At 43.4% G+C, this 21907-nt stretch overlaps 2 protein-coding genes across 5 annotated transcripts in view; one reads left to right on the forward strand and one right to left on the reverse strand.

The window, feature by feature from the left end:
• The window catches only part of prdx4 (peroxiredoxin 4), a 24623-nt gene extending 13238 nt beyond the window's left edge, over nucleotides 1-11385 (reverse strand). The window contains exons 1-2 of the transcript XR_004205994.1: nucleotides 11273-11385; nucleotides 7436-9746 (exon numbers count right to left, since the gene is read on the reverse strand). The gene's annotated coding sequence lies outside the window, so the exon portion shown is untranslated. The remainder of the gene's footprint in view (nucleotides 1-7435; nucleotides 9747-11272) is intronic.
• On the forward strand, nucleotides 7699-17119 carry LOC109872568 (pyruvate dehydrogenase E1 component subunit alpha, mitochondrial). 4 transcript variants are annotated; one of them, XM_020463848.2, is made up of 13 exons: nucleotides 7753-8172; nucleotides 8889-8909; nucleotides 9658-10551; nucleotides 11156-11224; nucleotides 11310-11483; nucleotides 11600-11726; nucleotides 13007-13098; nucleotides 13256-13348; nucleotides 13454-13609; nucleotides 13693-13764; nucleotides 13861-13928; nucleotides 15624-15732; nucleotides 15893-16566. In XM_020463848.2, the coding sequence occupies exons 1-13, from the start codon at nucleotides 8023-8025 to the stop codon at nucleotides 16055-16057; spliced, it is 2190 nt and encodes a 729-aa protein (XP_020319437.1). In that variant the 5' UTR covers nucleotides 7753-8022; the 3' UTR covers nucleotides 16058-16566. The 4 variants fall into 4 exon arrangements, with proteins under 4 accessions (XP_020319440.1, XP_020319438.1, XP_020319437.1 ...); XM_020463849.2 differs by lacking the exon at nucleotides 8889-8909 and having other exon boundaries at nucleotides 7748-8172; nucleotides 15893-16572; XM_020463850.2 differs by lacking the exon at nucleotides 9658-10551 and having other exon boundaries at nucleotides 7831-8172; nucleotides 15893-17119.
• The last annotated feature ends 4788 nt before the right edge of the window (nucleotides 17120-21907 follow it).

Genomic DNA, 21907 nt, shown 5'->3' on the forward strand with positions numbered 1-21907 from the left:
ATAATGGAAATCTGTTACTCGGTACATTTGTGTGTTCGAAGCACTTCATTCACAGTAAATCGCTAGCTAACACTTGTTTGTATCTAACTAGCAATATGTATTGCCTGTGTAAACCTGGGAGATTACACGAAGTAGGTGTAGATATCACCATAGGCTACTTTGGCAGGATTTGTCTTCACAACAGGTCTCCGGCAAGTTGAAAGTATACAGGCAAGCCAACAATAAACTTTTCTAAATACTTAGACCGTTCAAGGGCAGGCAAAGACGAGAAGTAGTTATGCGGCATATTTAAGACTTGAGAATTAGATCGAGCCTCCAATAAATTCTACACAGAGTACCACAGTATGAGTCATAATACCCATAAAACCTAGCGGTCAAACTGGGAAATGGTTCCAATCCATTTTCCACCATACATTTTACCAGGCAAGTCAGTTATGAACATATTCTTATTTACAACGACTGCCTACCAAAAGGTCTCCTGCGGGGATGGGGGATTAAAAATATAGAACAAAACACACACATCACGAAAAGAGAGAACACTACATAAAGAGGGGCCTAAGACAACACAGCATGACATGGTAGCAACACAAGATGGCAGCAGCACAGGTTAAAAACATTGGACACAGACAACAGCACAAAGGGCAAGAAGGTAGAGACAACATTACATTATACAAAGCAGCCACAACTGTCAGTACGAGTGTCCATGATTGAGTCTGAATGAAGAGATTGAGATAAAACTGTCCAGTTTGTTTGTTGCAGCTCGTTCCAGTCGCTAGCAGCTGGGGTGAAAGAGGAGCGATTACAATAGAGGAAACCAAGTCTAGATTTAGATTTAACTTTAGCCTGCAGCTTTGATGTGCTGAGAAAAGGACAGTGCACCGTCTATCCATACTCCCAAGTACTTGTATGAGGTGACTACCTCAAGCTCTAAACCCTCAGGTGGTAGTAGTCACACCTGTGGGGAGAGGGGCATTCTTACCAAACCACATGACCTTTGTTTTGGAGGTGTTCAGAACAAGGTTAAGGTCAGAGAAAGCTTGTTGGACACTAAGAAAGCTTTGTTGTAGAGCGTTTAACAGAAAATGCCCCATAGGGGATTATAGAAACACTTAAAGGGCAGTGCCATGGAGTTACATTTTAATAACGGTGTAAATCTCTCTAGGACAAGGTGACTAAGCAATATAGTCGCCTGTATTCACCCCCAACAAATGAAATGCTAATTAGCTGCTATTGTGATTACTTTATAACTACAAATGCCATGAGCTGGAAGAGACTGCCGAATCAAGGCAAAAGGTAAGCATCTCTGGATTAACTAGCTAATGTTGACTAAATGTAGTAATTCATAAAATTGGTTACATTTCTTTCTTGTGCAAGTTTTAAATTGACACAAGACCTGTTAGCAAAGGTGTCAGCTATCATGACACGAGGCAAGATCCAAATGCAGATACCGGAGGCAGATGGTTGGAGTTTAAGATGTTTAATAAATCCAAAGGGAATAGGCAAGAGAATGGCCGTGGACAGGCAAAAGGTCATAACCAGATCAAGGTACAGATTGGTAGGCAGGCTCAAGGTCAGGGCAGGCAGGTACAGAGTCCAGAACGGGCAAGGGTCAAAACCAGGAGGACTAAGAAAACAGGAAAACCGCTGGTAGGCTTGGGCATACAAGATGAACAAGGCACAGGAAACACAGGGATAAATACACTGGGGGGGAAAAGCGACACCTGGATGGGGTGGAGACAATAACGAGGACAGGTGGAACTGATCAGGGTGTGACAGTCAGCTAGAGATGACATATAGGAGCTTGCAGTGATTTGTAATTTGTCATGATGTCTACTTTGATGCTAATTAGCATTCCCGAATATGATAGTAAATAGAGACGAATATATTGATAAAACCTTGTCCGAGAGAGATTTACATGGTTATCAAAATGTTACGCCAGGATAAACTTACATGAGACACCTCCACTTTGGGGCTCTATTGCCATGGGGCAGAGAGAAAAATGTAGTTTGATAGCTAATCTCATGCTATTTTACACATTTTTGCCATGAGACTGAGATAACATTTTGCAGTTTTACAGCGAATTTCCTGTAATTCAAAAATGTTTTGCCTTGGTTTATGACGTGTTCATATCCTATCTCGGGGGGGGGGGGGGGGCGATCTCCAGGACATATGTATTTTTGTTAACCCCACTGCCTGCAGCGCCCCCACCACTTAGATTGAGCAGTGGTGGAAGTAGTTCCCAATCGTCATACTTGAGTAGAAGTAGAGATACCTTAATAGAAAATGTCTCAAGTAAAAGTTGAAAGCAACCCAGTAAAATGCTACTTGAGTAAAAGTCTTAAAGTATTTGATTTTAAATATACTTAATTATATTTTTTACATTTACTATTGATACTTAAGTATAAAAGTATGAATCATTAAAATAAAACTGACATTTGCTTGTTTTTTTAAATGCATGGATAGCCAGGGGCACACTCCAACACTCAGACATAATTAACAAACAAAGCATGTGTGCTACAAGTCTGCCAGATTAGAGGCAGTAGGGTTGACCAGTGATGTTGTCTTGATAAGTACATGAATTGGACCATTTTCCTGTCCTGCTAAGCATTCCAAATGTAAAGAGTACAGGAAACAAGGATAACTAGTCCTCTTACTACAAATGGTGGCAATTTCTCTCAGCTAAACTAAAATCAACATTTCTATATAAATCCACAATGCTTTCAGGGAAAATGTATGGAGTAAAAAGTACATTTATTTTCTTTCGGGATGTCGTGAAGTAAAATTAAAAGTTGTAAAATAGTAAAGTACAGATACACCCCCAAAACGACATAAGTAGTACTTCAAAGTACTTTACAGAACTACGGTGGAGTTTAATGAAAATAATGATGGAAAAGCGTTACAAATTGGAGGAAAGTACCGTTTGTTTAACGTATTTGCTTAATGATTTGACAACTCGTGCACAAGTTCTGTCCTTCATATCAGAGTACTGCGTGTCTTGACCAATCAGTCATGGAAATCACAGGTCGTGCGGGACAGCATAAGACACATCTAGCAAAGCGCTCTCTCCACGTTTCTCAGATATTTAGCAAGCGTGATAACAGCTCAACCCCGACAAACACAAGCTAAAATTCTTAACAGAAATGTTGCAACAGCCTACACCTAAACATTATCTATTTGCCATGCTGTTTGGGATGAAAACTAGACGATTTTTCAGTGTGATCAAGTGTAGGCTACGGATTACAACAGCAGGTGCATTACAGCCAATGCGCCCCGTCACCCAGGGCAGCGTAAACGAAGTGGTAATGTCATGTATTTATAGCCCATTAATTTATCTAAATGGGCTATAAATACATCCAATATATTTTCTGAAAATGTGCCCACATTTTGTTTATATTTAAACTTGGGCTGGCTAGGCTACTTTGGCCTTTTCAATCACAAATTATTAGCCTACCTGAATGTAATCAAACAACACAATAATGATGACAGACTGAGTTACATTTTTAATTAAAGTTGCATAGGCCTACAAGATACAAACCTGCATAAAGCAAAACCCTCACCACCCCTGTTAGTCATATACAGTGCATTCGGAAAGTATTCAGACCCCTTGACTTTTTCCACATTTTGTTACAGCCTTATTCTAAAATTGATTAAATCTTTTCTCCCCCCTCGTCAATCTATACACAATACCCCATTATGACAAAGCAAAAACAGTTTAGAAATGTTTGCTGATTCATAAAAATGTAATATTACATAAGTATTCAGACCCTTTACTCAGTACTTTGTTGAAGCACCTTTGGCAACAATTACAGTCTTCTTGGGTATGACGCTACATCATTCTTCTCTGCAGATCCTTTCAAGCTCTGTCAGGTTGGATGGGGAGTGTTGCTGCACAGCTATTTTCAGGTCTCTCGAGAGATATTAGATCGGGTTCAAGTCCGGGCTCTGGCTAGGCCACTTGAGGACATCCAGAGACTTGTCCCGAAGCCACTCCTGCGTTGTCTTGGCTGTGTGGCCTGCTGATGAAAAACATCCCTGCAGCATAATGCTGCCACCAAACATGCTTCACCGTAGGGATGGTGTCAGGTTTCCTCAAGACGTGATGCTTGGCATTCAGGCCAAATAATGAAATCCTGGTTTCAGCAGAACAGAGAATCTTGTTTCTCATAGTCTGAGAGTCTTTATGTGCCTTTTGGCAAACTCCAAGTGGGCTGTCATGTGCCTATTAGTGAGGAGTGGCTTCTGTCTGGTCATTCTACCATAAACGCCTGATTGGTGGAGTACTGCAGAGATGGTTGTCCTGTCAGAGAGACCATCAGGTTCTTGGTCACCTCCCTGACCAAGGCTCTTATCCCCCCGATTTCTCAGTTTGGATGGGCGGTCAGCTCTAGGAAGAGTCTTGGTGGTTCCAAACTTCTTCCATTTAAGCATGATGGAGGCCACTGTGTTCTTTGGGACCTTCAATTCTGCAGAAATGTTTCGGTACTCTTCCCCAGATCTGTGCCTTAAATGTAATCTTTTGGTTCAATTATAATGCATATTAAGCATCATTAACAAAGGGAACATATTGGGTGTATGCTGATAAATGGTAGAAAGAATATGTTAATTTAGTAGACTTGTTCAGTAGTAAAAACCCTGCTCTGGATGCATGACTGGGGGTCGGTCGAATGCTGCTTCCGCTTGTTCGACACCCAGGCAGATGACACAGCGGGAGTGCGTGTCCTTGCCCAAAATGGTTGCCCTGCATAGGCATGGGTCTAGTGGGGAACGGGCCGGGGCCTTGCTTGGTAGCCCTGGGCCGGGCTAGCAGGTTCCATGGCTCCAAAAAACATCTATTCTGCGAACAAAGTGAAACGTCACTAGCGTTCGCCACTTGGGCTAGTAGCCTAACTAGTTAGCACAGTGCTAGCCGGAGAAGCTAATCCTTTAACAATGTGAACGTAGCTACTGTTCGCCACGTGGGCTAGTAGCCTAGCTAGGTAGCACAAAGCTAGCGCTAGCTTTCTTTCGCGATGTTGGTCTTGCGACTAACAGAAGTGTGGCTCTTAACCGATAAGCAATGACGCTGGGATGGTCGGTCTAGTCAATGCCAGCAGTGGGTTGAACTTATCGAGAGCGTGAACTAGTAATTTTACTCTTCCAGGTAGAAAAGCTAGTCAGTAGGATAGCTAGCCTTGCGGCGAGCCAGCCAGGTTAGCTAAGCCTTGCAGCTAGGCTAGCCAAGTTTCCTCAGCTAGCCGTGTGACACTAGCTACAAAAGGATACAAAGGGGAAAAAAAGTGGTGAAACAAATTCTTACCCGAAGCAAAAAACTTTCCTTTCACTAAAGGAATGATCAGAGGGCAGGCGGGCGTCTCTTTAGTATGAGGGGAGGGACTCCCTCATTTGCCACTCGACCTGTCTGCTCCGACAGATGTGTATGATTGGAACAGGAGGGTGGTGGCACCTTAATTGGGGAAAACAAGCTTGTGGTAATGACTGGAGCAGAGTAGTGGAATGGTATCAAATACTCAACGCGGTTTCCTGGTGTTTGATGCCATTCCATTTGCGCCGCTCCGTCCATTTCTTATGAGTCATTCTCCCCTCAGCAGGCTCCTGTGATGATTGGTTCTTCGAGCTACTTAGGAGATTCCAGTGAAATGTCAAAATTAAAAATTGAAAGAGAACATTCACGCACTCCTTCTGCTCTTCTCAGCGCCTCCAGCTAGCCATGCTGGACTGCCCTTATTCTTGCCATCTCTGTCTCATTCACCCTAACAGAGCGATCTGGGCACATGTTCGCCACCAAAATTGCAGCATATAACCTCAGCTGGCGTACGATATTCTTCCCATCTGCATACACTTGACACATGACCGAATCTTTTGCATTAATGACACTGAAGGGGGCTTGTGTACAAAAACTCTTACAGAGTATCTCATAAATCCTAACTTTACATGAGAAGGGAGAGACTCTTCATCAAAGAACAATAGCATGAATTAAGTGAATTTCTTTACTCGATCTACCGTACTGGTCAATAGACGTGAACCAATCACTTCACCTACTTCCTCAGGTATATAATCTGCATTCACTTCATACGCCACCCCAGAGATAACCCCCTGGATAGGCGCCCTGATTAAAAATTCCATACATGAAACATTCCACCCCTGATGTGTTTGAGGTGCAAAGCATGCTTTTTCTGCTCCGCAGACACACATAAAGTTTAAGACCACTTGTTGTGACTCTTATCCACAACACATTATCCTCCAACGCATCCCAGATTTTCCTTGAGACGTCAAATGGATACCACAGGTAGCATTGATCCAAAACCCTAACTTTGACAAAAAACTAGTCTAGAGTAGGCTTGGATTTCCCCACAACTTTACTTCTCTTGTTTTCTTTCTTTTTTGCCACTGTAACACACTCATTAGGACTCTCTGTGCTCTCTCATCTTTACCCGATGCGCCGTTGGTTTCAAACAGAACATCTGTTTCCGCCATCTTTCTCCAAGAACTACAAATGCATGTAGGGGGTGCTCTTATTTCATGTGCACACGTAGTTTTGACCTCGATTGAACCCTTTCCAGGGGTACTTGCCCTTTCTCTAGTGTGTGATAAGGATTGATTTGGCTATATAAAACTATGTAAAAACAATGCGATGAAAGCATTAAAATAATTATTGTGGCTCAGTCGGTAGAGCATGGCGCTTACAAAGCCACGGGTTGTGGGTTCGATTCCCGCTGGGGCCACCCATATGTAAAAATAAAAAGTTTTAAAAAACATGTAAATTGTTGCATTTGGGAAAAAGTGTCTATTAAATTGGATATATCATTATAATTCTAAAGGGTCCCAACAATAAAATGTATATTGTGTTACTCATGCTTAAGAGGGATGTGAAGGATGTATTGTCAGTATTTGAAATACACTTACTTATCCAATTTAATCCTCTGAAGGTCCTTGTTTATACAGTCTAAACCAGTTTATGTATCGTCCTTTTTCATGACTATTTTTAAGTACTTGCTTCGTATGCAGTCATTCCTTTTGCAATCTAATGATTGAAGAGGAAATCTGCTTTATTTTACCTAGTTATAGCTACCCCGGCCTATGCGCTTGTCCTATCTCTAAACTGTGCATTTAGAAGGGTCGGCGTTATCTTGAAACCGTGGGACGTCCCTGCAGTAAACCCTAACACCGAACCCAAACCTGCGCTATCGTGTGCTGTCGTGCATTCATTTATTTTGCCCCCCCGCACCAAACGCGATCACGACACGCAGGTAAAAATATCAAAACAAACTCTGAAACAATTACATTAATTTGGGGACAGGTCGAAAAGCATTAAACATGTATGGTAATTTAGCTAGTTAGCTTGCACTTACTAGCTAACGTTAATTTGTCCTATTTAGCTAGCTTGCTGTTGCTAGCTAATTTGTTCTGGGACATAAACATTGAGTTGTTATTTTACCTGAAATGCACAAGGACCTCTACTCCGACAATTAATCCACACATACAACAGCCAACAGAATCGTTTCTAGTCATCTCTCCTCCTTCCAGTTTTTTTTCATCGTTTAATTTATATGGTGATCGCATCTAAACTTTCATTGTATTACCACGACTACCGGCAAAACAGCTCGTCTTTCAAATCACCCACGTGGGTATAATCAATGAGGAGATGGCACACTGGTACCTGCTCCTATAAACCAATGAGGAGATGGGAGAGGCAGGACTTGCAGCGCGATCTGCGTCAGAAATAGGAATGAGTTCTATTTTATCCCTTGGCGTCGCTGATGCTCGTTGGCGTGCGCGAGCAGTGTGGGTGCAATAATTGAATAACATGGGTTTCTACATTTATTTTGCGGCGCACGCGACGTGTCCGGTCTGGTCAGCATGTAACCCAGCGTTTCCTCGGGACCCCAACTGGTGCACGTTTTGGGTTTCGCCCTAACACTACACAGCATATTCAAATGACCAAAGTTTGAAGATTTTTCCCCAGCAAAGTATAAGGGAGTTATACTCCAGTCTAGTAGGTGGCAGTAATGCAACATTTATTGGATGCCATCGCCGTTTAACCTCATCGAAGGAGACAGGCAGCAGAAGGGAGGGGAGAAACGTTCTGAGACCGCAGGTCGGTGGCAGCACGATAGTATGCAAAAGATGCTGACAATAATCTCCAACGTACTGAGGGGTAGTGCAAGCAGACATGTAAGTATTGTTTTTGTGTAGTACCTTTGTATCCTTATACTAAGGGCCCCATGCCTTTTTCTTAAACAAGACCAGCTGCCGTCCTGACCTTGCTAGACAGCAAGGCCCCAATTCGTACGCGTACCGGGGTAGCGTTAGCTTGCCTGGCTTTAGATACACAGGACTGTTGCCTAGCTGTAGTTAAATTAACCTGCTAGCTAAGATCCATCCTAGCGAATCATATTAAAGGCCTACGTTACCGGTACTTTATATAGTTAGCTAACTAGCCAATCGTTTACCTAGCTGTTAACGTGTCACAAGATTTGACCTTTAACAAGCCTTCCCTCCAGCAGCATCTTCATCAAAGGCAGTCTAATAACGTTAGATGCGAGAGCGTCTCCTCATATCACATCATTGGTTGTTTTTGTTTCTGTGCCACAATGTCAGCTATTAATCAAGATTCCCAATGGTAAGGTCTTAATGATGTGAAAAAGCTTCTGACGGAAGTGTCCGTATGATGAGATAGGATCAGTGTTGTGAAGGTAATCACAGGGAACTAAAAATGTGTGATTGGCTGGCTTGGCCACCATGGATAAACTCAAGTCAAACATTTGATGTGGCACATAATTGTTGAAAATGTAGTCTTCATGTCTGACAATCTCGTGATGCTCTAATTGATCTCTTTCCGTTATCTCACTTTTCCCCTTTGGTTCTCTCTCCTAATGGCTGCCTTATAGGGAGCCCAGGTTGTGTCAGAGGTAAGATGTGGTTTAACTCAAGTAACAATCCCTGTGATGCCTGACTGCCTGTTTTGCACTCCAGCTTTAATCCAAATGATTTATTTCCCTTTCACATGGTATGTGCCATACTTAAACTCAATGAATACTTTTGTCCCTTTCCAGCATCCTTCAACATTGTATTTACCCAACCCGCCAATAGAAAAACAGTTTGTTTAATTTTCTCTTTACGAAATCATGCTTTACTATATTCCTATCCCTCACCTTGTTGATTTTTGAAAATTCTGAGCTATTCATTCTCACATGCACACTGACCTATCTCATATAGCTTCTAGCTAGACTTACTTATTTCACATTGGCTAGTGGTGTCAGAGCCAACAGGCTAGCGCAGATGCTTTGTGCTATTTGGCTAAGCCAAATGTGGTCTGATTGGTAGGTACTGTTTATTTTATGTTGTGAATGGAAAGTTGTCTGGTTTGTAAGTTTAGTGCAGAGAATGTGGTGTAGAACTAGCCTATTTCTTTTTAAAGGGCTTTAATTGGTGCAGTAGTTATGTGGAATAACACTATCGTATTCCCGATGAAACAAAACTCAGATGATGCACTTTGTTGAGAAAAGCTTTTTTTAGTATTGAACTGGATCAACACCTTCAGAACAACCAAAATACCTTTACATGTTTGAGCTGGAGGAGTCAACTGCTGCTGCTTTCAAACCTCTCAGTGGGTGTTGACTCTGCAGTGACTTATCTGCCTGGCTCTTCTCTCCCCAGTCCTCCATGCGCAGGGCTGTTTTGCAGCTGCTGGCAGTCCAGGGGCAGTATGCTGACACAACCTCTCCACCTGATCCAGCACTACGACCCTACAAGCCAGACACAGATTTATACTCCATCTCACACAGTCCTCTAGCAGACAATTTCAAAAGACCAATGACTGATCAAACATTTACTGAAATAGACCCCAGTGCTGTACTGACCACAGAACGTACAATTGCCAGCAGACTAATACCTGAAGAAGAACCCCTAGAAGTCACACTAGTCGATCCGTTCCCTGTCTTCAACAGTAAACCTGAAGAGGAGTTATTTGACACTGACAAACCATTTGCAGATCTATCACTTCACCATGTGATCAATACGGACCCGTCAGTCTCAGAGTTATCCGTATCAGAGCAACCAAATCTAAACTCACCAGAACTCTTAGCAACTGGCCTGACTGTTTCAGAAGCAGAACCCTTCAAGGCAGATACAGCCTTGACTGTTTCAGAATTAACTTTATCCGAACCCTTCGTGAGTACAAACCCATTTATTCCAGAATCAAACTCATCTGAACTGTCAGCTGCGATGGCCTCTCAAGTATCAGAATCAACTTTAGCAGAGCCTCCAATAACATCTGCTGCACCTATCATAGCCCACTCTTCAACACAAGCAGAAATGGACTTTGACCAACTAACGCTAGAACTATCATCACCAGAACAACCTCTAAAAACAGACCAACCGACTCAGGAATTAAACCCACCCGAACCTGACATCAGTACAAACAGCAACACTTCCATATCTGAGCCTCAGCTGGCAGAGAGGAGACAGAATACAGACATAATGTTGCTTTCACGCCCTGAGATCGCCCTCAGCTTGACTGAAGACGCTCTTTTACCAGAGCCACAGCTTGCTGTGAGTACTGGCAGCCCCCCTGTCTCTTACACTCCTCCCCTCACCACTACTCATGCTTTTACAGTACACTGCATGCCCTTATGCACAGGTGCAGTGATCCACCTGTTTTCTCACACTAAGGCTAAGCACATGGTGTGGTGATCACTGTTTCCCTAGAGTGCTTGAATTGACTGGCTGTGCGAACCTGCTCACCCCAAAATGAACTCTATTCATATTTGGTCTACTACACTATGTTCTCTTTCTCCATTAAACATTCACATTTGAACACATGAGATTTTTCCAGGGTGAATACAGTGTTCTGGATATGTCTGTTTTCAGCCAACGAGGCATTCTTGTTAGTTGATTGGTTCAGTGTTTGAGACAGTGACTTTTCACTGGCCATCTCGGTGACAATGGAGTGTTTATCCACACTAGTTGTGGTGTGTGGATCAACTGCTGGAAGTTAGCTATGTTTTGTCTCAAGGTTGTTCACTCCACCCTTTCTCACTGTTTGGGTCTGTCCTCCTGACTTGCCCAACTGCAGGTCTTGCGAGGTATATTTGTGACGTCTGGTAGAAGGTACACGTGGAGTGAAACCTCTCAATGTCCCCTGTTTTTATTTTAGGCTGCCAGCATGGTGGCGTCGTCACGTTCATATGCTGATTTCACTCCTGAGGCCACCTTTGACATAAAGGTAAGACAAATAAAACGTTTTTTATTTTTTTTGCCGATTGGTACTCACTTTTCGCCTTGATCTCATTGTGTGCTCCCTCCTATAGAAAGTTGACCTTCATCGTCTGGAGGAAGGCCCACCCCTGACGGCCACTCTGACCCGGGAGGAGGGGCTGAAGTACTACCGCACCATGCAGACAATACGACGCATGGAGCTGAAGGCAGATCAGCTGTACAAGCAGAAGATCATCAGAGGCTTTTGTCACCTGTATGATGGCCAGGTTAGAGTGCACACAATCACTCATGTATTGTATAAGCAAACGTACAGTCTCGCATGAACACGCAGACGCACTTCATTCAATTATAAACGCTCAGATTGTTTGTTATTCTATGATAGGAAGCCTGTGCGGTTGGCATTGAGGGGGGTATCACCCTGTCAGATCACCTGATTACTGCATACCGCGCCCATGGCTACACCCTCACCAGGGGCGGGACCGTCAGGGAGATCATGGCTGAGCTCACTGGTGAGTGGACTTGACTCAGTCCAATAGATAACTAATAGTGCTGAACAAGTACTGCTTTTTGAGGTCTGTTCGATTTATTAGGGAGTAATGGGTTTCATTTTATATATATATATATATATATATATATATATATATATATATATATATATATATATATTTTCAAACATTTACATTAAATGCATTATTAAACAATGATTAGCTATTTTTTTTTTTTATGGAAATGCCAAAGCTAGAAATGATGAACATTCAATTGCAAAAACATTCCATTGTCTTTGTCAGGTCCCTATAGGGGGAGGAAATTACTATTACATAATAAAATATTTCAGTTGTGTATATTACTTAGTTTTATGACTTCATAATTTTTCATTCCTTAGTCATCTCATCTGCTCAGACAGTAGCAGCCAGCCAGACAACCATTTAACATTCTGTGTTCTCCCCATACTGTGCTGTCTTTAGTCATCCTATTTAGCTAGGCTAGCCTTCCCTAAGTATGTTCTGATTAAATCATTTTACTAGTTCTTCAAAGTAGATAAGGCATACTTTAAAACTTTCTATCCCTCTCTCGTTGTGTACATTACTTTCTCATGCAGTGGCGTATGCTATCTGTGTGTATCTAATCTAACATAGGAGGCGTAAAAGTGTATCAATCTGTGTCCGAGTTGGAAAAGAACAGGCTCAATGGATTATGGTCAGTGTCGTTAATTACCACGGTTTTGTGCTGAACTAGGTTGAATATTTGCTTCATAAAAACTACAACTCCCTTCAGCCCAGCGTCCCATTTAGTTCTTTACTTAATTTCTCTCGTGACTGATTTGATTTCTCTCTAGAGAAACAGAACATTGGGCTCACCCCCAATAACCAAATGGAATTAAAGTAATTGAAACTATCGGTCAATTATTTGTTTAATAACCCCCCCAAAGAAACAAACATTTGGGCTCCCGAGTGGTGCATCGGTCTAAGGCACTGCATCTCAGTGCAAGATGTCACTACAGTCCCTGGTTCGATTCCAGGCTGTATCACATCCGCCCATGATTGGGAGTCCCATAGTGCTGCGCACAATTGACCAAGCGTCATCTGGGTTTGGCCGTTGGTAGGCTGTCATTGTAAATAAGAATTTGTTCTTAACTGACTTGCCTAGTTAAATAAATAATCGCTTAGCACCAAGAGCTAATCATTGTACTTTGCACCTCTGATTTTGTCTTCCAAACCATTCAAACACCTCTTTCACTCATTGTTTTCTTTCCTCATTTCCTATTTTCTTCCCTTGCTGTCTCACTAAGGTCGTAGAGGAGGCATTGCTAAGGGAAAAGGAGGCTCTATGCACATGTACACTAAAAACTTCTATGGAGGCAATGGCATTGTGGGAGCTCAGGTAATTCAAAGGCCTAGCGTTATTCATTTATCTTAGATTTGAAAGAATCCCTTTTTGATTTCCTTTTTAAACCTCATAATTTGTCTAAGCTGTATATCCCATTCAAAGATGGTGGGTTCTCCTTCTCAAATATAGCACCTGCCTAATCTCCCCTCAGGTACCGCTGGGAGCCGGTGTAGCCCTGGCCTGTAAGTACCTGGGCAATGACCAGCTGTGTGTCAGTCTCTATGGTGATGGAGCAGCCAACCAGGTTTGACATGCTTCTTGAAACCTGCATGCATGGAACATATGAAGGACAATCATTTCAAATTTCGATTTGAGCCAAACTGTTGACTGAATTTGTATTCATCCACAGGGTCAGATATTTGAGACCTATAACATGTCGTCTCTTTGGAAGTTGCCCATCATCTTCATCTGTGAGAACAACCAATATGGCATGGGCACATCAGTAGAGCGCTCTTCTGCCAGCACCGAATACTACAAGAGAGGAGACTACATTCCTGGCCTCAGGGTAGACCGCTATCTAATACATTCACGCTTCTGTACAACATAAAACATGTCATTCTTAAACTCACGCAATGTATCTGTATCCAGGTGGATGGGATGGATGTCCTGTGTGTTAGAGAGGCCACCAAGTTTGCAGCTGATCACTGCCGATCTGGAAAGGTGAGCATCAAATTTACAGTATGTAGGGTTGTTAATGTTGTCTGTGTATACAGGTTTGTGTGTTTAAGTCTGTTTCTCTGCTCCATCTGTGTTCAGGGCCCTATCCTCATGGAGCTCCAGACCTACCGTTACCATGGACACAGCATGAGTGATCCTGGCGTCAGGTAAAAGTTCACAGCTACACAGAGTATACCAATGACTCAAGTGCTTCCCACAGTGCCAAGTTGGCTGGATGTCCTTTGAGTGTGAAAAACCCAGCAGCATTGCAGTTCTTGACACAAACTGGTGCGCCTGGCACTTGCTACCATACCCCGTTCAAAGGCACTTATATTTAGACTTGCCCGTTCACCCTCTGAATGGCACACATACACAATCCATGTCCCAGTTGTCTTGAGGATTAAAAATCCTTCTTTAACCGGTCTCCTCCCCTTCAGGTTTGACATGAAGTGTATTTCCACTGACTGAAGTGGATTTATCAGGTGACATCAATAAGGGATCATTTCTTTCACCTGGTTAGTCTGTAATGGGAACAGCAGGTGTTCTTAATGTTTTGTATACTCTATTCTTGTTGGATTAGTAGATTACTATTGTAGATTATTACCTATTTTATTTTCTCTGGAGAAGTTATTTGAACTCCCATCAGTAAACAACAGGTTTCCATCCAACCATTTAATGTGGATGATTTACCTGGTGCATAAAAACAGCCATGACAGGGCTAATGGAAACAGGAAATGTCGGTTAAAATTCATATGTCGAAAATTTGTTTGTTCGACATAGTGGGATCTGTTCAGACCCCTCTTGTTGGTGGAGAGAGATTTGCCATTTTAAATCTCTTCTACACATTTTGCCATGTCTTATGTGTGTTCATATGATGCCGGAGTGACTCAACAAAATCAATTGGGGCCCCCTGGGGATCAAGCCCACTGGCCACGTAATCTGGCCATGATAAGATTTAGATAAGTTAGACTGACCAGCTATCTAGCAAACATGGGCAAGTATTTGATCATCTGGACATTTGAGTGTCTGGCATAGTATGTTTTTTTAAATTGAACCTTTATGTAACCAGGTAGGCCAGTTGAGAACACGTTCTAATTTACAACGGCGACCTGGCCATGAAAACAAAGCAGTGTGACAAAAACAACAACAGTTACACATAAACGTAGTCAAAAACACAATATAAAAATCTGTATATGGTGTGTGCAACTGTATTAAGATTAGGGAGGTAAAGCAAATAGGCCATAGTGGTGAAATAATTACAATTTAGCAATTAAACACTAGAGTGATGTGCAGAAGATGAATGTGCAAGTAGAGATACTGGGGTGCTAAGGAGCAAAAAAATAAATGACATGGGATGAGGTAGTTGGGTGGACTGTTTACAGATGGGCTGTGTACAGGTGCAATGATCGGTAAGCTGCTCTGACAGCTGATGCTTAAAGTTAGTGAGGGAGATGAGGCTCAGTGATTTCAGTGATATGTTACTGTGAGGGGGGTTACATACAGATCCGCAGCCATGGCCTTTTTTGGGAACATAGCCGTAAAAATGCTTTTTATGTGCACATCATCACACACAGCCTTTTCTTCACAACAAATCAGTTTGATGGAAACACCTCGTGGGAAAATGTGCATATTGATTAAGCCATATCTATCTATCCAATTTATCCATCTCTCCAAATATTTGCATAAAAATCTGGAACCAATTAGATGGAAACCTAGTGCTGACCTACCAGGGATTTAACAGCTAGTCTTTCAGTGCTCTAATATATTGCCCCCCCCTGTACTCTGTCCCCCAGTAGCCTCCTCCCTGCATTATCTTAGCTGCCATAGTGACACTGCATACCCCTACCCCGCTCTTTCCTCAGCTACCGCACACGTGAGGAGATCCAGGAGGTCCGTAGTAAGAGCGACCCCATCTCCATGCTGAAGGACCGTATGCTCAGCAACAACATGGCTAGCATAGAGGAGCTCAAGGTGATTCTCAAATATTCACTGATATACTGGCCATTCGATTCAGATCTTTGACTAAGTTTGAAAAATGCCTGATTGGAACGCATTGTAAATAGTTACAGCTGATAGAAGCATGTCTTGGAGGATGTAATGACCAAACTTCATTTGTCCCGTATGTGTGCAGGAGATTGATATTGCGGTGAGGAAGGAGATTGAAGATGCTGCACAATTTGCCACCACAGACCCTGAGCCCCCTCTGGATGACCTGTGTAGCCACATCTTCGCCAATGATCAGCCCTTTGAAGTGCGTGCCGCCACCCCATGGACCAAGCTGACGTCGACCAGCTAAAGGCTCTTGTGCCCCACCCCTTTGTCTCCTATGCCCTTCCCCTATGCTCCATCAATGCACTTATCTTTTCACACATCACATTCCTCGTCTCAGCCAATGGCCTTCATGGACTCTAATCTTCTTTGCCTACCCCCTCCCACCACCACACACACACATCCTCATCCCGTGCCAAGAACAACTTATGCCACCCATTTATTTTCCATTGACCCTCTGCCAGAGCCCTAATCCAAACACTCCACACCCAAAAAGAGTGCCTGACTGGTGTCATACCTCATTGACTAACTCGGAGTCATTGCTACTTGCAGTGCTCATGCCACACGATTGGCTCTTGTCTTTTCTGTTGAAAGGCCACTTCAAACACAGCAGAGAAGTAAGAAGAGCCTTTCATTATCCTACTCTAAATGTTGTTCTGAGACTGGTCACCTTAACATTACTGGCAGAAGTATTCCTATTTGATGAGTGTTCCCTATCCAAATATATAAGATTAAATAAAGAGCTTTATGTTGGGATGTTAACTTTTTTTATTTATCTTGCCAAATCAAACCTGTGCCTGTGGGATCTTGTTTGGAAGATAACTCTAGGCTGTGTCACACTCGTAGCCGAGCACAAACACCGCAGATCCACATGAACAGAGGCTGAGTCTGTACATTGTGCTGTGATGCTTCAGAGAGATGATTGAATACTGCTGACTTCATGCCTTCACTGTCAGTCATACACCATTTTTGTAGACCCTCTCCTTCTAAATCATAATGCTCTCTAGTTCCCTAAAATATTTGTTTTCTGCTAATCAGCCTCATATTTATTGCCGACTGTGTTTTGTACCTAATGTACCAGTACTCAAACTATAACTGCTTCAAGCAAGAATAGGAAATGCCTATTTTGGGAGTCTTGGTCAACTGTTACAGTGAATAATGGTCAGACTAAAAAAACAGTGGGGCACTACACATTGATCTGTCCTGGTCTCCCCCCCCCCCCCCCCCCAGAGGTGACGAGATCAGGACGTGTATGTGCGCTGTCAATGTCTTTGTATAGTCTATCAACACAAATAAACTTAGAAAGAAAGGCTTTGTGTGAATATGTGGTCCCCTGGCTCAGTTGGTAGAGCACAGCGCTTACAATGGTGTGATTGTGGGTTTGATTCCCGCTGTGACCACCCATACAAAATGCATGCATAAATGTTGCTTTTGATAAGTCTGCTAAATGGCATATGCCTTTTTTCTTTAAGAGCAAGGGATAAATTATGTGTGTGTATATATTAGTACCAGTCAAAAGTTGACACCTACCTATACAAGGGTTTCTATTTTTTTTTGCATTGTAGAATAATAGTGACAACGTCAACTGAAATAACAAACATGGAATCATGTACTAATCAAAAAAAGTGTTAAATCCAAAATATATTTGAGATTTCTCAAAGTAGCCACCCTTTGCCTTGACAGCATTATACACTCTTGGTATTCTCTCCATTTAAAAAATTGTACCTTTTGAACTAAAGTCAAGTCTTATTTTCAATGATGGCCTAGGAACAGTGCCTTGTTCAGGGGCAGAACGACAGCTCGGCGATTCGATCTTGCAACATTTCGGTTACTAGTCCAACGCTCTAACCACTAGACTACCTGCTGCCCCAGTCAGCTTCATGAGGTAGTCAACTGGAATGCATTTCAATTAACAGGTGTGCCTTAAGAAAATTTGTGGAGTATCTTTCCTTAATGGGTTTATAAGGTAGGGGTGGTATACAGAAGAGCCCTATTTGGTAAAATACCAAGTCCATATTTATTTTATTTCCTTTCACCTTTATTTAACCAGGTAGGCCAGATGAAAACAAGTTCTCATTTTCAACTTCAACCTGGCCAATATAAAGCAAAGCACTGTGACAAAAACACAGTTAAACACAAACGTACAGTCAATAACACAATAGAAAAATCTATATGCAAATGTAGAAGAGTAGGGAGGTGGGCAATAAATAGGCCATAGAGGTGAAATTAATTACAATTTAGCATTAACACTGGAGTGATAGATGTGCAAGTAGAGATACTGGGGTACAAAAGAGCAAGAGGGTAAGTAATAATATGGGGATGAGGTAGTTGGGTGTGCTATTTACAGATTGGCTGTGTACAGTGTTGCTTAAAGTTAGGAAGAAATAAGACTCCAGCTTCAGTGATTTTTGCAATCCGTTCCAGTCATTGGCAGCTGAGAACTGGAAGGAAAGGCGGCCAAAGGAAGTGTTGGCTTTGGGGATGACCAGTGAAATATACCTGCTGGAGCGCGTGCTATGGGTGGGTGTTGCTATGGGGACCAGTGAGCTGAGATAATGCGGGGCTTTACCTAGCAAAGACTTCTAGATGACCCGGAGCCAGTGGGTTTGGTGACAAATATGTAGTGAGGGCCAGCCAACGAGAGCATAGAGGGCGCAGTGGTGGGTAGAATATGGGGCTTTGGTGACAAAACGGATGGCACTGTGATAGACTACATCCAGTTTGCTGAGTAGAGTGTTGGATGCTATTTTGTAAATGACATCGCCGAAGTCAAGGATCGATAGGATAGGAGTTTTACGAGGGTATGTTCGGCAGCATGAGGGAAAGAGGCTTTGCTGCGAAATAGGAAGCTGATTCTAGATTTAATTTTGGATTGGAGATGCTTAATGTGAGTCTGGAAGGAGAGTTTACAGTCTAACCAGACACCAAGGTATTTGTAGTTCCACATATTCCAGGTCAGAACCGTCCAGAGTAGTGATGCTAGTCGGGCGGGAGGGTGCGGGCAGCAATCGGTTGAAGAGCATGCACTTAGTTTTACTAGCATTTGTTGGAGGCCACGGAAGGAGTGTTGTATGGTGTTGAAGCTCATTTGGAGGTTTGTTAGCACAGTGTCCAAAGAAGGGCCAGATGTATACAGAATGGTGCCATCTGCGTAGAGGTGGATCAGAGAATCACCAGCAGCAAGAGCGACGTCAAAAAGTCAGCCTGAAAATTGAACCCTGTGGCACCCCCATAGAGACTGCCAGAGGTCCAGACAACAGGCCCTAAGATTTGACACACTGAACTCGATCTGAGAAGTAGTTGGTGACCCAGGCGAGGCAGTCATTAGAGACACCAAGGCTATTGAGTCTGCCGATAAGAATGTCGTACATTCTACACGTACGCTACGGTCACAAGATGCAGGCCTCCTAATTGTCCCTAGAATTTCTAAGCAAACAGCTGGAGGCAGGGCATTCTCCTATAGAGCTCCATTTTTATGGAATGGTCTGCCTACCCATGTGAGAGACGCAAACTCGGTCTCAACCTTTAAGTCTTTACTGAAGACTCATCTCTTCAGTGGGTCATATGATTGAGTGTAGTCTGTTCCAGGAGTGTGAAGGTGAACGGAAAGGCTCTGGAGCAACGAACCGCCCTTGCTGTCTGCCTGGCCGGTTCCCCTCTTTCCACTGGGATTCTCTGCCTCTAACCCTGTTACAGGGGCTGAGACACTGGCTTACTGGTGCTCTTCCATGCCGTCCCTAGGAGGGGTGCATCACTTGAGTGGGTTGAGTCACGGATGTGATCTTCCTGTCTGGGTTGGCGCCCCCCCTTTGGTTGTGCCGTGGCAGAGATCTTTGTGGGCTATACTCTGCCTTGTCTCAGGATGGTAAATTGGTGGTTGAAAATATCCCTCTAGTGGTGTGGGGGCTGTGCTTTGGCAAAGTGGGTGGGGTTATATCCTTCCTGTTTGGCCCTGTCCTGGGGTATCATCGGATGGGGCCACAGTGTCTCCTGACCCCTCCTGTCTCAGCCTCCAGTATTTATGCTGCAGTAGTTTGTCGGGGGGCTAGGGTCAGTTTGTTATATCTGGAGTACTTCTCCTGTCTTATGCGGTGTCCTGTGTGAATTTAAGTATGCTCTCTCTAATTCTCTCTTTCTCTCTCTCTCGGTGGACCTGAGCCCTAGGACCATGCCTCAGGACTACCTGGCATGATGACTCCTTGCTGTCCCCAGTCCACCTGGCCGTGCTGCTGCTCCAGTTTCAACTGTTCTGCCTGCAGCTATGGAATCCTGACCTGTTTACCGGACGTGCTACCTGTCCCAGACCTATTATTTGACCATACTGGTCATTTATGAACATTTGAACATCTTGGCCATGTTCTGTTATAATCTCCACCCGGCACAGCCAGAAGAGGACTGGCCACCCCTCAGACTGGTTCCTCTCTAGGTTTCGGCCTTTCTAGGGAGTTTTTTCAAGCCAACGTGCTTCACACCTGCATTGCTTGCTGTTTGGGGTTTTAGGCTGGGTTTCTGTACAGCACTTTGAGATATCAGCTGATGTACGAAGGGCTATATAAATAAATTTGATTTGATTTGAATGTGGTGATTGACAGAGTCGAAAGCCTTGGCCAGGTCGATGAATACGGCTGCACAGTACTATCTTTTATCGATGGCAGTTATGATATCGTTTAGGACCTTGAGCGTGGCTGAGGTGCACCCATGACCAGCTCGGAAACCAGATTGCATAGCGGAGAAGGTACGGTGGGATTCGAAATGGTCGGTGATCTGTTAACCTGGCTTTCGAAGATTTTAGAAAGGCAGTGCAGGATGGATATAGGTCTATAACAGTTTGGGTCTAGAGTGGAAAGCTTACCGCGGCAGCTTTCCAATCTTTGGGAATCTCAGACGATACGAAAGAGAGGTTGAATAAGCTAGTAATAGGGGTTGCAACAATGGAGAGGGTCCAGATTGTCTAGCCCAGCTGATTTGTAGGGACCCAGATTTTGCAGCTCTTTCAAAACATCAGCTGTCTGGATTTGGGTGACTGAGAAGCGGGTTTGGGCAAGTTGCTGCAGGGGGTGCTGAGATGTTGGCCGGGGTAGGGGTAGCCAGGGTAGAAAGCATGGCCAGACGTAGAAAAATGCTTATTGAAATGATCGATTATCATAGATTTATCGGTGGTGACAGTGTTTCCTATCCTCTGTGCAGTGGGTAGCTGGGAGGAGGTGCTCTTATTCTCCATGACTTTACAGTGTCCCGAAACCTTTTGGAATTAGTGCTACAGGAAGCAATTATTTTGGCAAGAACAGCTAAAATAAGCAAAGAGAAATGACAGTCCAGCAATACTTTAAGACATGAAGGTCAGTCAATTGGGAAAATTAAGAACTTTGAAAGTTTCATCAAGTGCAGTCGCAAAAACAATCAAGCACTATGACAAAACTGGCTCTCATGAGGACTGCCACAGCAAAGGAAGACCCAGAGTTACCTCTGCTGCAGAGGATAAGTTCATTAGAGTGTCTCAGAAATTGCAGCCCAAATGAATGCTTCACAGAGTTCAAGTAACATACACATCTCAACATCAACTGTTCAGGGGAGACTGTGTGAGGCAGGCCTTTATGGTCAAATTGTTGCAAAGAAACCACTATTAAAAGGACACCAAGAAGAAGAATATACTTTCTTAGGCCAAGAAATACGAGCAATGGACATTAGACCGGTGGCAATCTGTCCTTTGGTCTGATAAGTCCAAATTGGTCTGATGAGTCCAACTGCTGTCCTTGTGAGACGCAGAGTAGGTGAACGGATGATCTCTGCATGTGTGGTTCCCACCGTGAAGCATGGAGGAGGAGGTGTGATGGTGTGGGGTTGCTTTACTGGTGAGACTGTCAGTGATTTATTTAGAATTCAAGGCACACTTAACCAGCATGGCTACCACAGCATTCTGCAGCTATTCGCCATCCCATCTGGTTTGCGCTTAGTGGGACTATCATTTGTTTTTTAACAGGACAATGATCCAACCCACCTCCAGGCTGTGTAAGGGCTATTTGACCCAGAAAGAGAGTGATGGAGTGCTACATCAGATGACCTGGCCTCCACAATCACCTGACCTCAACCCAATTGA

This window comes from Oncorhynchus kisutch, linkage group LG28 (genome assembly GCF_002021735.2).
Source record: "Oncorhynchus kisutch isolate 150728-3 linkage group LG28, Okis_V2, whole genome shotgun sequence".
In the NCBI taxonomy this organism is placed as follows: domain Eukaryota; kingdom Metazoa; phylum Chordata; class Actinopteri; order Salmoniformes; family Salmonidae; genus Oncorhynchus; species Oncorhynchus kisutch.